Source organism: Amblyomma americanum, chromosome 2 (assembly GCF_052857255.1).
Source record: "Amblyomma americanum isolate KBUSLIRL-KWMA chromosome 2, ASM5285725v1, whole genome shotgun sequence".
Taxonomy (NCBI): Eukaryota; Metazoa; Arthropoda; class Arachnida; order Ixodida; family Ixodidae; genus Amblyomma; species Amblyomma americanum.
The window spans coordinates 226,484,816-226,499,761 of record NC_135498.1 but is presented as its reverse complement, the minus strand read 5'-3'; the positions used below and the strand labels follow the sequence as shown (position 1 = coordinate 226,499,761).

Here is a 14,946-nt window from a genome sequence, read left to right as displayed (position 1 = left end):
ACCGTGGCCCGTGCTCCGCTGTAAGAGTATAACGAGATAGCTAATGGGTTAATGCCAACAAATGCAGAATTGATGTTTCTCTACATAACATTCATAGGCCTCTGGGAGTCCTCTTGCCACTCCTGGCGCATTGGTTCGGTGGTTAAGCGGTGTGCCACATCCCTGGGATGGAAGGTGCTGCCACCACTGGAATTTGTGTGATCCAGGTTGTCCCTAGCAACCTCGCGCAATCAGTCATTAATTTAACCGCCACATGCCGTGGTGGTCAATTTGCTCGCAATCCACACAATCCGCACAAGTGACCTAGGTAACCCACCTAGGTTGCTTGGACCATCTGCTTGAGGACGCCATCGTTTATGGGTACCATTGAGTGTTATCACACACAAGTAGGCATGCACACATGCTTGCACACGCGGCAGAATGGCATTCTTCCGGCTAGTTGGTGCAATTCCATTTGAGAGGACCAGCGTGAATGTTGCGAGGAGAGAGAGACATAACACATTGCTGACTTTAATGGAAGGAGCGAAATGTTGTACATACATGGGCGGAGGTAAAGTGAGAGGAGGGAGAGAGAGTTGTGCACATGGCAAAAGGGGGCAGAACACAAGCAATAAAAAATAAAAATTAAAAGACAAGGTCACCTAGGCAGGCGTCAACACGAGCATAGAAACCAGCACAAAAGCAAACAAAATAAGGCCGTGTTGCATATCAATTGCATGTGAACTGATGACACCTGACATACCCGACATCATCTACATCAAGTTTTAGCCCCATTTAGCCTTCTTTAGTTGCGTTTCTTTTGGCTTTTTATGGTTCTTAGATTCCTGTTCACTACCACGTATTGGTTTTCACTTACATCAAGTTTTAGCCTCATGTAGCTTTCTTCAGCCGCGTTTTTGTTGGCCTTTTATTGTGTTTAGATTCCTTTACTGGATTTTGGTTTTCATTTACATCAAGTTCTAGCCTCATTTAGCCTTGTGTACCCGTATTTCTGTCGGCCCTTAATTTGGTTTTATTTCCTGTTCACTTCCGAATTTTGATGTATAAGCTAAAAGCCTAGTTGCGGGAGGGGCTCGTTTTAATCTATATCTAAGAAAACAGTTTACGGAAGGGTGATGCACAAATGTTAGAAATGTGAGCATTCCAACTTAAGGTATTAGTTATTGTTACACCAAAGTACTTGTACTGCGTTACTTCTGATAGACACTGTGGTGATAGGTGGTACTGGTAAGATAGACTGTGTATTTTTTTAGTTATTCTCATGAAAACTGCTTTTTCAGCATTTAGTTTCATCTCGTGTCTGCAACATCAATCGTTAATGCTGTTGAGGTTAGAGTTAAGCACTGCTTGGTCCTCCGGAGTTGTAATTTCTTTGAATAAAATGCAGTCGTCCGCGAACAGCCCAATTTGAACTGGTTCTTTGATAACATTAACAATATCATTTATATAGACAAGAAATAATAACGGGCCAAGGAGGCTTCCCTGGGGAACTCCAGATGTTAACTTGAGGAAGCGCGAGGAGTGACCACCAACACAAACAAATTGGGTTCTGTCAGAGAGGTATGCGGTGAACCATTTGATTAAGAAAGAAGGTAGACTGGCGAATTTGAGTTTAAAAATTAGTTTGTTATGTGAAACAAGATCAAACGCTTTCGTAAAATCTAAAAAAATTACATCTACTTGACCTGATCTCTTGAGGATTTCTGCGAAACTGTGCACAACTGAAGTTAATTCAGTTACAGTTGAGTAATCTTTCCTAAAACGATGCTGAAGTGGAGTTAGAAAACCTTTGTTATTTAGAAATTCAGTTGCGTAATTGGCAATGATGTGTTCTTACACATCATCTGTGCATGTCTCTCAGTGTCTAGTTCTTCTTTTGTGTGTATTTTTTTGTGCACCTACTATGCCTAAAATGTGTTCTAACATTTTACAACATGATGATAGCAATGAAATGGGGTGATAATTCTGGAGGAGGGTGGGGTTGCCTTTTTTGAGAACAGGGACTATACGAGCCCTGTGCTCGCAGCCATGTTTCTTTTGGCCTTTTGTTGTGTTTAGAGTCCTGTTCACTACCGCATTTTGGTTTTCATCTGCATCAAGTTTTAGCCTCATTTAGCCGTGTTTCTGTTGGCCTTTTATTGTGTTTTAGATTGCTGTTCACTGCCGCATTTTGGTTTTCACCTCCATGAAGTTTCAGCCTTTTTAGTGTTGTCTAGCGTGTTTCCATTGCCTTTTTATAGTTCTTAGATTCCTGTTCACTATCGTATTTTGTTTTTCACCTGCATCAAGTTTTAGTCTCATTTAGCCTAGCTTAGCCATGTTTCTGTTAGCCTTTTATTGTGTTTAGATTGCTGTTCACTACTGCATTTTGGTTTTCACCTCCATGAAGTTTTAGCCTTTTTAGTGTTGTCTAGCGTGTTTCCATTGCCTTTTTATAGTTCTTAGATTCCTGTTCACTATCGTATTTTGTTTTTCACCTGCATCAAGTTTTAGTCTCATTTAGCCTAGCTTAGCCATGTTTCTGTTAGCCTTTTATTGTGTTTAGATTGCTGTTCACTACTGCATTTTGGTTTTCACCTCCATGAAGTTTCAGCCTTTTTAGTGTTGTCTGGCGTGTTTCCATTGCCTTTTTATAGTTCTTAGATTCCTGTTCACTATCGTATTTTGTTTTTCACCTGCATCAAGTTTTAGTCTCATTTAGCCTAGCTTAGCCATGTTTCTGTTAGCCTTTTATTGTGTTTAGATTGCTGTTCACTACTGCATTTTGGTTTTCACCTCCATGAAGTTTCAGCCTTTTTAGTGTTGTCTGGCGTGTTTCCATTGCCTTTTTATAGTTCTTAGATTCCTGTTCACTATCGTATTTTGTTTTTCACCTGCATCAAGTTTTAGTCTCATTTAGCCTCATTTAGCCGTGTTTCTGTTGGCCTTTTATTGTGTTTAGATTGCTGTTCACTACTGCATTTTGGTTTTCACCTCCATGAAGTTTTAGCCTTTTTAGTGTTGTCTAGCGTGTTTCCATTGCCTTTTTATAGTTCTTAGATTCCTGTTCACTATCGTATTTTGTTTTTCACCTGCATCAAGTTTTAGTCTCATTTAGCCTAGCTTAGCCATGTTTCTGTTAGCCTTTTATTGTGTTTAGATTGCTGTTCACTACTGCATTTTGGTTTTCACCTCCATGAAGTTTCAGCCTTTTTAGTGTTGTCTGGCGTGTTTCCATTGCCTTTTTATAGTTCTTAGATTCCTGTTCACTATCGTATTTTGTTTTTCACCTGCATCAAGTTTTAGTCTCATTTAGCCTCATTTAGCCGTGTTTCTGTTGGCCTTTTATTGTGTTTAGATTGCTGTTCACTACTGCATTTTGGTTTTCACCTCCATGAAGTTTTAGCCTTTTTAGTGTTGTCTAGCGTGTTTCCATTGCCTTTTTATAGTTCTTAGATTCCTGTTCACTATCGTATTTTGTTTTTCACCTGCATCAAGTTTTAGTCTCATTTAGCCTAGCTTAGCCATGTTTCTGTTAGCCTTTTATTGTGTTTAGATTGCTGTTCACTACTGCATTTTGGTTTTCACCTCCATGAAGTTTCAGCCTTTTTAGTGTTGTCTGGCGTGTTTCCATTGCCTTTTTATAGTTCTTAGATTCCTGTTCACTATCGTATTTTGTTTTTCACCTGCATCAAGTTTTAGTCTCATTTAGCCTCATTTAGCCGTGTTTCTGTTGGCCTTTTATTGTGTTTAGATTGCTGTTCACTACTGCATTTTGGTTTTCACCTCCATGAAGTTTCAGCCTTTTTAGTGTTGTCTGGCGTGTTTCCATTGCCTTTTTATAGTTCTTAGATTCCTGTTCACTATCGTATTTTGTTTTTCACCTGCATCAAGTTTTAGTCTCATTTAGCCTCATTTAGCCGTGTTTCTGTTAGCCTTTTATTGTGTTTAGATTGCTGTTCACTACTGCATTTTGGTTTTCACCTCCATGAAGTTTTAGCCTTTTTAGTGTTGTCTAGCGTGTTTCCATTGCCTTTTTATAGTTCTTAGATTCCTGTTCACTATCGTATTTTGTTTTTCACCTGCATCAAGTTTTAGTCTCATTTAGCCTAGCTTAGCCATGTTTCTGTTAGCCTTTTATTGTGTTTAGATTGCTGTTCACTACTGCATTTTGGTTTTCACCTCCATGAAGTTTCAGCCTTTTTAGTGTTGTCTAGCGTGTTTCCATTGCCTTTTTATAGTTCTTAGATTCCTGTTCACTATCGTATTTTGTTTTTCACCTGCATCAAGTTTTAGTCTCATTTAGCCTAGCTTAGCCATGTTTCTGTTAGCCTTTTATTGTGTTTAGATTGCTGTTCACTACTGCATTTTGGTTTTCACCTCCATGAAGTTTTAGCCTTTTTAGTGTTGTCTAGCGTGTTTCCATTGCCTTTTTATAGTTCTTAGATTCCTGTTCACTATCGTATTTTGTTTTTCACCTGCATCAAGTTTTAGTCTCATTTAGCCTAGCTTAGCCATGTTTCTGTTAGCCTTTTATTGTGTTTAGATTGCTGTTCACTACTGCATTTTGGTTTTCACCTCCATGAAGTTTCAGCCTTTTTAGTGTTGTCTGGCGTGTTTCCATTGCCTTTTTATAGTTCTTAGATTCCTGTTCACTATCGTATTTTGTTTTTCACCTGCATCAAGTTTTAGTCTCATTTAGCCTAGCTTAGCCATGTTTCTGTTAGCCTTTTATTGTGTTTAGATTGCTGTTCACTACTGCATTTTGGTTTTCACCTCCATGAAGTTTCAGCCTTTTTAGTGTTGTCTGGCGTGTTTCCATTGCCTTTTTATAGTTCTTAGATTCCTGTTCACTATCGTATTTTGTTTTTCACCTGCATCAAGTTTTAGTCTCATTTAGCCTCATTTAGCCGTGTTTCTGTTGGCCTTTTATTGTGTTTAGATTGCTGTTCACTACTGCATTTTGGTTTTCACCTCCATGAAGTTTTAGCCTTTTTAGTGTTGTCTAGCGTGTTTCCATTGCCTTTTTATAGTTCTTAGATTCCTGTTCACTATCGTATTTTGTTTTTCACCTGCATCAAGTTTTAGTCTCATTTAGCCTAGCTTAGCCATGTTTCTGTTAGCCTTTTATTGTGTTTAGATTGCTGTTCACTACTGCATTTTGGTTTTCACCTCCATGAAGTTTCAGCCTTTTTAGTGTTGTCTGGCGTGTTTCCATTGCCTTTTTATAGTTCTTAGATTCCTGTTCACTATCGTATTTTGTTTTTCACCTGCATCAAGTTTTAGTCTCATTTAGCCTAGCTTAGCCATGTTTCTGTTAGCCTTTTATTGTGTTTAGATTGCTGTTCACTACTGCATTTTGGTTTTCACCTCCATGAAGTTTCAGCCTTTTTAGTGTTGTCTAGCGTGTTTCCATTGCCTTTTTATAGTTCTTAGATTCCTGTTCACTATCGTATTTTGTTTTTCACCTGCATCAAGTTTTAGTCTCATTTAGCCTAGCTTAGCCATGTTTCTGTTAGCCTTTTATTGTGTTTAGATTGCTGTTCACTACTGCATTTTGGTTTTCACCTCCATGAAGTTTTAGCCTTTTTAGTGTTGTCTAGCGTGTTTCCATTGCCTTTTTATAGTTCTTAGATTCCTGTTCACTATCGTATTTTGTTTTTCACCTGCATCAAGTTTTAGTCTCATTTAGCCTAGCTTAGCCATGTTTCTGTTAGCCTTTTATTGTGTTTAGATTGCTGTTCACTACTGCATTTTGGTTTTCACCTCCATGAAGTTTCAGCCTTTTTAGTGTTGTCTAGCGTGTTTCCATTGCCTTTTTATAGTTCTTAGATTCCTGTTCACTATCGTATTTTGTTTTTCACCTGCATCAAGTTTTAGTCTCATTTAGCCTAGCTTAGCCATGTTTCTGTTAGCCTTTTATTGTGTTTAGATTGCTGTTCACTACTGCATTTTGGTTTTCACCTCCATGAAGTTTTAGCCTTTTTAGTGTTGTCTAGCGTGTTTCCATTGCCTTTTTATAGTTCTTAGATTCCTGTTCACTATCGTATTTTGTTTTTCACCTGCATCAAGTTTTAGTCTCATTTAGCCTAGCTTAGCCATGTTTCTGTTAGCCTTTTATTGTGTTTAGATTGCTGTTCACTACTGCATTTTGGTTTTCACCTCCATGAAGTTTCAGCCTTTTTAGTGTTGTCTGGCGTGTTTCCATTGCCTTTTTATAGTTCTTAGATTCCTGTTCACTATCGTATTTTGTTTTTCACCTGCATCAAGTTTTAGTCTCATTTAGCCTCATTTAGCCGTGTTTCTGTTGGCCTTTTATTGTGTTTAGATTGCTGTTCACTACTGCATTTTGGTTTTCACCTCCATGAAGTTTTAGCCTTTTTAGTGTTGTCTAGCGTGTTTCCATTGCCTTTTTATAGTTCTTAGATTCCTGTTCACTATCGTATTTTGTTTTTCACCTGCATCAAGTTTTAGCCTCATTTAGCCTAGCTTAGCCATGTTTCTGTTAGCCTTTTATTGTGTTTAGATTGCTGTTCACTACTGCATTTTGGTTTTCACTTACATAAAGCTTTAGCCTTGTTTAGCCGTGTTTCTGTTGGTCTCTTATTGTGTTCAGATTGCTGTTCACTACTGCATTTTGGTTTTCACTTACATAAAGTTTTAGCCTTGTTTAGCTGTGTTTCTGTTGGCCTTTTGATGTGTTTAGATTCCTGTTCACTTCCGCGTTTTGATTTTCACCTACATCAAGTTTTAGCCTTGTTGGCCTGTTATTGTGTTTAGATTCCTGTTCACTACTGCATTTTGCTTACCATTCAACCTACATCAAGGTTTGTTTTTTCCCGTGTTTCCAAAGTTAGCTTTTTTGAGGTTGATTCGGCTTCTGTCTCAGTTGGAGCCTGGGGTCTCGTTATTTTCGTTTCTCTCTTCGCCAACCTTTTGTTCATCGAGTTTTACACCCCTTAGCTCTGTGCGGGCTGTTTGTTGGCACCTTTTTTGGTTTTTATGACGTAGCTTGGGCCCTTTGAGCATCTGGCTTTTGCAGCCTTGGTCAATTTTTTGCACTTACCTTTTATATACATTGTCGGTTATCTGTCTGGCTTTGTCAGCGCATGTGTATTGATATGCAAAGTGGCCTTATGTTGTTTGTTTTTGTGCTGGTTTCTGTGCTCGCATTGACGCTTGCCTAGGTGATGTTATCCTTTATTTTCTATTGCTTGTGTTCCGCCCCCATGTGCTACCCGCACAAACCTCTCTCCCTCCTCCCACATCACCCCCACCCATGTATAACTTTTGCTCCTTTCATTAAAGTCATCAGTCAGCGATGTTTTATGTGTCTCCCTTGTCACCACGTTCACGCTGGCCCTCTCAAATAGAGACAGACGGGTTTTCGTTCACTTTACCAATGCGGTTTTTGAAGTAGGACAACATGACATTGTTTCATGCCATCAGTGTTCAACTTACTTCGCTGTAAGGTCATTTTATTCATTGTTTTTATGTATCACATAGGGCATTTGGACCTGCATAGTGCACTCACATATCTTTTTTGGGGGCACTTCTGTTAACTTGGACCTCTGATAAGATGAACAAATTCTCTGGTCCCTTCAAGTTCATTGTGTAACAAAGGTAACAACAGTGCTAACTTTTACTCAAACCACAGAGAAAGACCAAACAGGACATCACCTGTCCTGTCTGGTCTTTCCTTCTGTGTGGTTTGTGTAAAAGTTAGCACTGTTGTTACCTTTGTTACACAATGCTACACCAACTAGCCCAGCAAGAGGTACTGTTAACCTTCAAGTTTATCTTAAAGGTGCGCTAAAGAGGAATCTGAACTCGTCTTTTTGCCACGGGAACTCTGCCTACACGTTCGGAGCATTCTTCGATTTCCCCAATTTAAACTAAATTAAACGTCCCATCTCCCTCCTTTTTTTTTTTACTCAACGCTGAAGGTAGGAGGAGTCGACCAATGCGTGGAGTGCCTTTTAGCCAGTCTCGTGGCGGGTTCACTTTCGCTTTTATTTTGTTTTTTAGGTTCCTGTGAATAAATAATTTCAGCCCCTGACAACATAGCCGCAAATTAGGCACACGGAAATAAAAATATGCGTGGACTCTTTGATTTACGTAGCACTCTGCTCATGTTAGAACAGCGAGCTACCACGGGACTGGCTGAAAGGCACTCCACGTGTTGGTTGGCTCTGCCTACCTTCAGCGTTGAGTTCAAAAAAAGGTGGGAGCCAGGACGTTTTGTTCGATTTAAATTATGTAAATTGGCAGCACAGCACAAAAATTCTATGTTTCTAAGAATGCTTGGAATGCGTAGGTCGAGTTGCTGCGTAAAAAAGACGTGTTCAGATTGCTCTTTAGTGCACCTTTAAAGGGAATCTGCTGTATTGTCTTCTGTGCACGTGCTTCGTGCGCTAGCACTGACAACCCCCTTCTCCAATTTTGCCACTATGTGTCTGGCTAAGCTTGACCTGAAATAAAATAAACTAAAATAAAACACCGCATGGCCGGGAGTGAGTTTTGATCTTACAGTGGCGCCAACAGATGAGCTTCGCTGGCTGTTTCATTAAGCCAGTATGCCATCACCGCAGCCGAATGTCCCGAGTGTTTAACTGCCAGTCTCTCGCGCTATGCTTTGGATGTAGTCGTCTTCAGCAACTTTCATCGGTTGCAATGGATCTGAGCACTGAAAGCAAAGTGCAGACCGAAGTGAGCACAGCTAATTTGCATTTGGCCTGCAGATTGCTGGTCACTGGCCAAAGTCAAAAGATGAAAAGACGTTTCGGGAGCACTACGGCTCCCTTGTTCACTAGGATAGTGAACAAGGGAGCCGTTGTGCTCCCGATACCTAGTGAACAAGGGAGCCGTGGTGCTCCCGAAACGTCTTTTTATCTTCTGACTTTGGCCAGTGACCAGCAATCTGCATCACCATGATTCCTGACCAGACGGTATGCCGTCAAACCCTCGACTACTTGCATTTGGCCTCGCCATGCTAAATCGCCCGTCATATTTTTTGTGCGCTTGTCACAGTCCAGTCACAGATTTTGCCGATGTTTGTTTGTCCTCTGGCATGTGGCCCACCTCCCATGGTGGGCTGGCCTTATGGCCTACTATGCTTTGTGGCAAAACACTGTGGCCGCGAGTGCATTTCAAATCCATGGCGGCGCGAACAGATGAGCTTCCCTGGCTTGAGCATCCCACTTGTTTAGCTGCCAGTCTCGCCGTCTTTGTCAGCTTCCATCTGTGTGCAACACACCGTTATCGCATTGCCCTCTTGAACCAACGCCGAAGTGAAAACCAGTGCATTGATGCACCTAATTCAAATTTGGCTGCGCTAAATCATCTATCGTCGTTTTTCTTTCATTCACCAGCATAATTACTATGAGGTTACGTACTTAAATTTAGTTGAGTCTGTGTGTTTTTTTGTTTTGTCCTGTATCTCTTGGCAATGCAGTGTGTTTTTTCTTTTCTACTGAGGTAAAAGTGCGTTAATTTGAACTGCAAGGGACCAGAAAAATTGTTTGAATTAGTATCTGAAGACCCCCAAAGAAGCTGTCTTGTATCATGGTATATTTATGTGGAGAAAGACTGGGCAATGAGTACCTGCTTTCGAGATGAAAACATTGTGGTGATGATGCATGCTCCAGGGTATTGCTTTGTCTCCGTTTTTCACGCTGGCAGGTAAAAGGGGGCGTTTAATGACGTATATGACGGAAGCCAACAGTCACCTAAACCAAGGAGCATAAGGGGCGCTTTCTTTATTTGTGGTGTGCATCAAAGGGAGATTAATATCATAGTTATTTTTAAAGATAATTGATTATAAAGGAGAAGAAAAACAACCACATGCCGCCGGTGGGATCCGGACTCACGACCTCTGAATTTCGTGTTCGGTGCTCTACCAACTGAGCTCCAGCGACGGCTGTCCAATCTTCGGCTTTCGGGGTATCTATGTGCAGTGTGACCTGACCTTGAGAGAGTTAACCGTGCCACCCTCGTCTATAGCGGCAGATGAGTGCTCAGGAGCTAATGAATGCCTTGGATCTAGCAGCTCTGATGCCATGGGCAGCATAAGCGAGTTTTCATGCAGTTTCCGCCCTCACCACTCGACCACGTTCCTACGTGGCACTGGCGGTAATACAGGACGTACTACGCCTGCCGCTATGGACGAGGGTGGCGCTGGTGAACAGTCCCAATGTTCGGTTGCACTGCACATAAATGCCCTGAAAGCCGAAGATTGGACAGCCGTCACCGTAGCTCAGCTGGTAGAGCATGGGACACGAAATCCGGAGGTCGTGGGTTCGGATCCCGCCAGTAGCTTGGGGTTGTTTTGTAGCGAAAGCTACATTGGCCACGAACTCGCAGTTTCGCCGTGCTCGCAGTCCCACCGTGCTCGCAGTCCGACCGTGGTCGCACAGTACCATGTGACCAACCATGTGGCTGGTCACTTGACCAACTACGTGACGAACCATGTGATGTGAGACCGCGTGATGAACCACGTCGTTAATGCAACAGCAACTAGCCAGACAACCAGTCTAACCTGAACGTTAATCAAGATTAACCAAGGCTAACCAAGCTATGCCTTAGCTTTCGCTACGTATATCCTGGCATAGCTGAGCTAAGCCACTGCCAATTTTTTTCTTCTGCTTTATAATCGAATATCTTTAAAATATAATTACCCTACTAATCTACCATTGATCAACACCACAAATTGAAAAAAAGCATCCCCTATGCTCTTTGGTTTCGGTGATTGTTGGCTTTTTGCATGCCATTGTCAGAGAAGCACTAGCGAATATGCAGCCTGGGGCTGTTTCGACAATCCCTTAACTTCGGGAGCTGGTGCAAGGGGCTAGGGAGTGAATGGAGTGGCCCTTGGTCTGCAGGTGCGCCATGATGCCCGGACCATTGGGGAGATCAAGCAGTTTGTGGACCGGCTGCCCAGCATGCAGCTCAAGCGCAAGTCCCTCGCCAACCGTCAGTCTCTCTCCACCAAGGAGAGATGGCCACTGTTCTGTGCTCACCTTTCTGGCCTCTCTTTTTCCGCACGGGCTCTGTAGTTGAATTCAAGGAAGTTGTTGCGGTGCTCATATCTGATTGAGGTGGCTTTCAATGCAGATGACCTAGAAAACAGAGCAACAAAACGCATTTGTCCCCACTGCAGGGCCTCAAGACAGTCTTTCAGGCCATGCACTTTAAAATCGGGGTCATGGATCCTCTGTGGTCTGAATTGAGTGGCAGGAAAATATTTAAATGCAGTCTTCTCACCGACATCTTTAACTGCCTGATAAACACCGTCATAGGATCAATTTTTGTTTACTGGAAACAAAACGGAATGTCGCACTGTTCGGAGCAGATCTCTCAAGGTCAGGGTCTGTGCGCTGGTTGCAGACACCTCTCTGGCCGAGGAGATCAAGAAGGTGACGGACCGGGAGTCCTTCTTCGAGAACCTGGCTGTCGAACAGGGTGGGCACTTGCTCTTTTTTTCACTCCAAGGTGATAGCATGTTCGTCCTCCGTTTCAACTGTAATATGCAAAGTGTGGATCAACTGGAAGTGCTAGCCAAAAGAACGCATTCACAATTGCTGAGTCTTGTTTCAAGCATTGTGCAGTTTGTCAATTTGTATCTGAGGCCTGCATGAGTGCAGTGTGTTATGTACAGTAGGAGCTAGCGCCCTCTATGTGCCACCAAAGTTATGACTGTAACCAGCATGTAACCATCCTGGCTACACTGAGGGGGCTTCTGAATAAAAACGGACAGGTTCATGTCTGGCGCAGCAGTCTGAGGGATGTTACTGTATGTGTGGTGTGTGTGGTTTGATCGGGTCTAATCCATGCAAGTCATTCAACGCGGCTGAGAGAGCGTATCGTGGACCCACATATAACATGGTGTCAGAAGTGGTTTCTCCACTGGTACAACTGTGCCATGGCGTCGTTCCTGCCACCAATCCTGCCGTTTGTGTCGAGCTCCAATCCCGCAGAAGACTGGAGAGATCGGAAACAAAAGTTTGGTATCTTCAAGGAGGCGATAAAATACCACAAGGAAGATGACAAGACGCGGCTCACGTTGCTGCTACACATCGGGGGGTCCGGAGCTCTTGCAGAGGTACCAGACCCTCGCATTTCCGTCGGCAGAGCAGAAATTCAAAGACGTTGTGGAGCGTTTCGACCAGCACTTTACTAAGTACCACAACACTACGCATGCGTCGTAGGTGTTCCACAACATGAACCAAGTGGCAGGTAAGCCTTTTGAAGCATTTGTGCAGGCAGTCACCAAGCAAGCGGATCAGTGTGCATTGGGCACCGCGCACGACCAGATGATCACGGATTGGCTGGTCCATGGAATAAGTGACAGCGCACTCGGAGAATGTCTTCTGCATGAAAAAACGCTTACTTTGTCAAAATTAATGGACCAGTACGTGGCAGCACAATTGTTCAACATGTACGCCCAAGAAATGCAACAACATAAAAGTGAGGTGTTCGCACTGGATTGGCACAACCGACCAGGTTCACAACCCGATGACAAGCTGCAACAGCATCTATCTAACGCACTAAAAACGTGCTCGAGGTGTAGCCAGAGGCACCAACCACGCTAGTGCTCTGCATTCAGTCAGCAGTGCCACAACAGGGGCAAAACCAACCACTATGCAGCAATGTGTTGGCAGCCAAAGCCACCACAGCAATGGCACCCGGACCAGTCACGAGTTGTGCGAGCACTGTACGAAGATGCACCCCTCTCGCTAGATGTGCTGACTGTTCGTGCCGTCCACCACTCGCCGTCACGGCTCCAAACGATCAAAGTAAATAGACATGACATCTCGTTTGAACTGGACACTGGCTCAGATGTGAACCTCATGTCCTCAGATGAACTGCAGAAATGGCCTGATCCCCAATGCTGAGTGATCCCAGTGCCTGCGTAACCGCTTACACTGGTGAACAGCTGCCATTGCGGAGAGAAAGCTTTCTTCACTGTAGCTCATTAGGTACGTCAGCAACATTGAAGTTCTGCGTAATTGGTTTTCCAGCTGCTCCATCTTGGGGCTGGATGCCTGCCGTAAGCTGAAGCTAATTCGTCATGTCAGCCAATTGGACTGCAGCCCGCCTGATGACACGGCAGCAAGAAATGAAACACCAGAGAGCATTATTGAAGAGTATAGTGATGTATTTGAGCGAACAGGACATCTTCCTGGAGAGTTCACAATAACTCGAAATGAAAATGCACAACCATTTATTTCTGCGCCAATGCGATGCTGATCCAGTGGCAAGACGGTGCAGAGCAGGTCATCAGTTATGCCAGCCGAACACTTATGCATTCCGAGACCAATTATTCTACGACGGAGAAAGAATGCCTTGCAGTGATATGGGCCATCAGCAAGTTTCGACCGTACCTCTACGGGCGACCCTTCCGTGTGGTAAGCGATCACCAGTCCTTATGCTGGCTGGCGAGCCTCAAAGACCCCTCAGGACGCTACGCTTGCAAGAATATGACTTAACAGTCGTCTGCAAGTCGGGCCGTAAGCATCAGAATGTAGACTGTTTGTCGCGCACGCCTATCATAATCGGTACCAAAGAACTTGCCGATGATTTTCCTTTACTGGGTGCTGTTAGTACGACCCAAATGGCGCAGCTTCAGCGGGCGAACTCTGAGTTTGTGCCGCTCATCAATTATCTCGAAGGCATCGACGCTCGCATCCCGTGTGTTTTTCATCGTGGGCTTCACACATTCACTTTACGATCTTGTGTCCTCTACAAGCACAACATTTCCAGCAACAAAGAAGCGTTCCTGCTTGTCGTACCATCGCAGTTGCGGCCAGAGATTTTGAGTGCCTGTCGTGATGCACCCTCCGCCGGCCACCTTGGAGTGAGTCATACACTCGCGCGGATTAAACAAAAGTATTATTGGCCCGGGTGTCTCCCATCAGTGCGGGCCTATGTGTAAACATGCTGTGACTGCCAATGTCGGAAGTCTCCTCCTTTGAAACGAGCCGGATTTCTTCACCCTGTCGATCCACCGAAGACCCTTTTTCATCAAGTGGGCATGGACCTCCTTGGTCCTTTTCCAAAGTCTTCGCCTGGAAAGTGTTGGATCGTCGTTGCAACTGACTACCTGACACAGTACGCTGAGACCACACCCCTTGTCAAAGGCACTGCTGCTGTACTCGCGCTGTTCTTCGTCCACAACATTGTCCTGCGTCATGAACCCCCGTCGTTGTTGTTACTGATCAGGGGACTGCTTTCTACGACACAGATTGACACAGCACAACAGAACAAATACGAGAAGAAGACAAACGAAACACAGGACAGGACATTACCAGCGCCAGTGTCATAGAAAATATGAACAGCGCCCGTCCTGCTTCGTGTGTCTTCTTCTCGTCCTTGTTCCGTTGCGCTGTGTCAACCTGTGTCGTAGAAAATATGAACCAACATGCCCACACCAGAATCCTCTTAGGGCTGCTTTCACTGCCCGCTTAACCCAGTCCGTGATGACTCTAACGCACACCACCCATCGACGTGCTACGGCCTATTACCCACAGACAAACAGGTTGGTAGAGAAACTCAACCGCACACTAGCCGACATGCTTTCCATGTATGCTGACGTCTGGCATTGAACTTGAGACACCATTCTGCCATATGTAACGTTTGTGTACAGCACTGCCCTGCAGGAGGCAACCTGACTGACCCCCTTTCAGCTTGTCTTCGGTCGGCAAGTGAACACTCCGTTGGATGCTATGTTGCCCGTTGACCCCTACTGTGACTGACGCTGACCTCGTTGTAGACACCTTCGTTCAGCGTGCTGAGGAAGTGCGGCAATTGGCACACCTGCGAATTAACCGTCAACAGGAGACTAACGCCGCTAGGTACAACCTCGGACGCCGCTTCATAAGTTACGCGCCTGGCGACTTGGTGTGGATTTGGACACCTGTTCGTCAGCGCGGACTTTCTGAAAAGTTGCTGCACAGATACTTTGGCCCT

At 43.9% G+C, this 14,946-nt stretch overlaps 1 protein-coding gene across 4 annotated transcripts in view; it reads left to right on the top strand.

Annotated features, from left to right (window-relative positions):
• car (vacuolar protein sorting-associated protein 33A) overlaps window positions 1–14,946 on the top strand; it is a gene marked incomplete at its 3' end in the record, with an annotated part of 181,399 nt that overhangs the window by 126,164 nt on the left and 40,289 nt on the right. For all 4 annotated transcript variants that reach the window (XM_077655788.1, XM_077655785.1, XM_077655786.1 and 1 more), the window contains 2 exon segments: window positions 10,860–10,950; window positions 11,365–11,439. In XM_077655788.1, coding sequence (XP_077511914.1) covers window positions 10,860–10,950; window positions 11,365–11,439 — 166 coding nt within the window.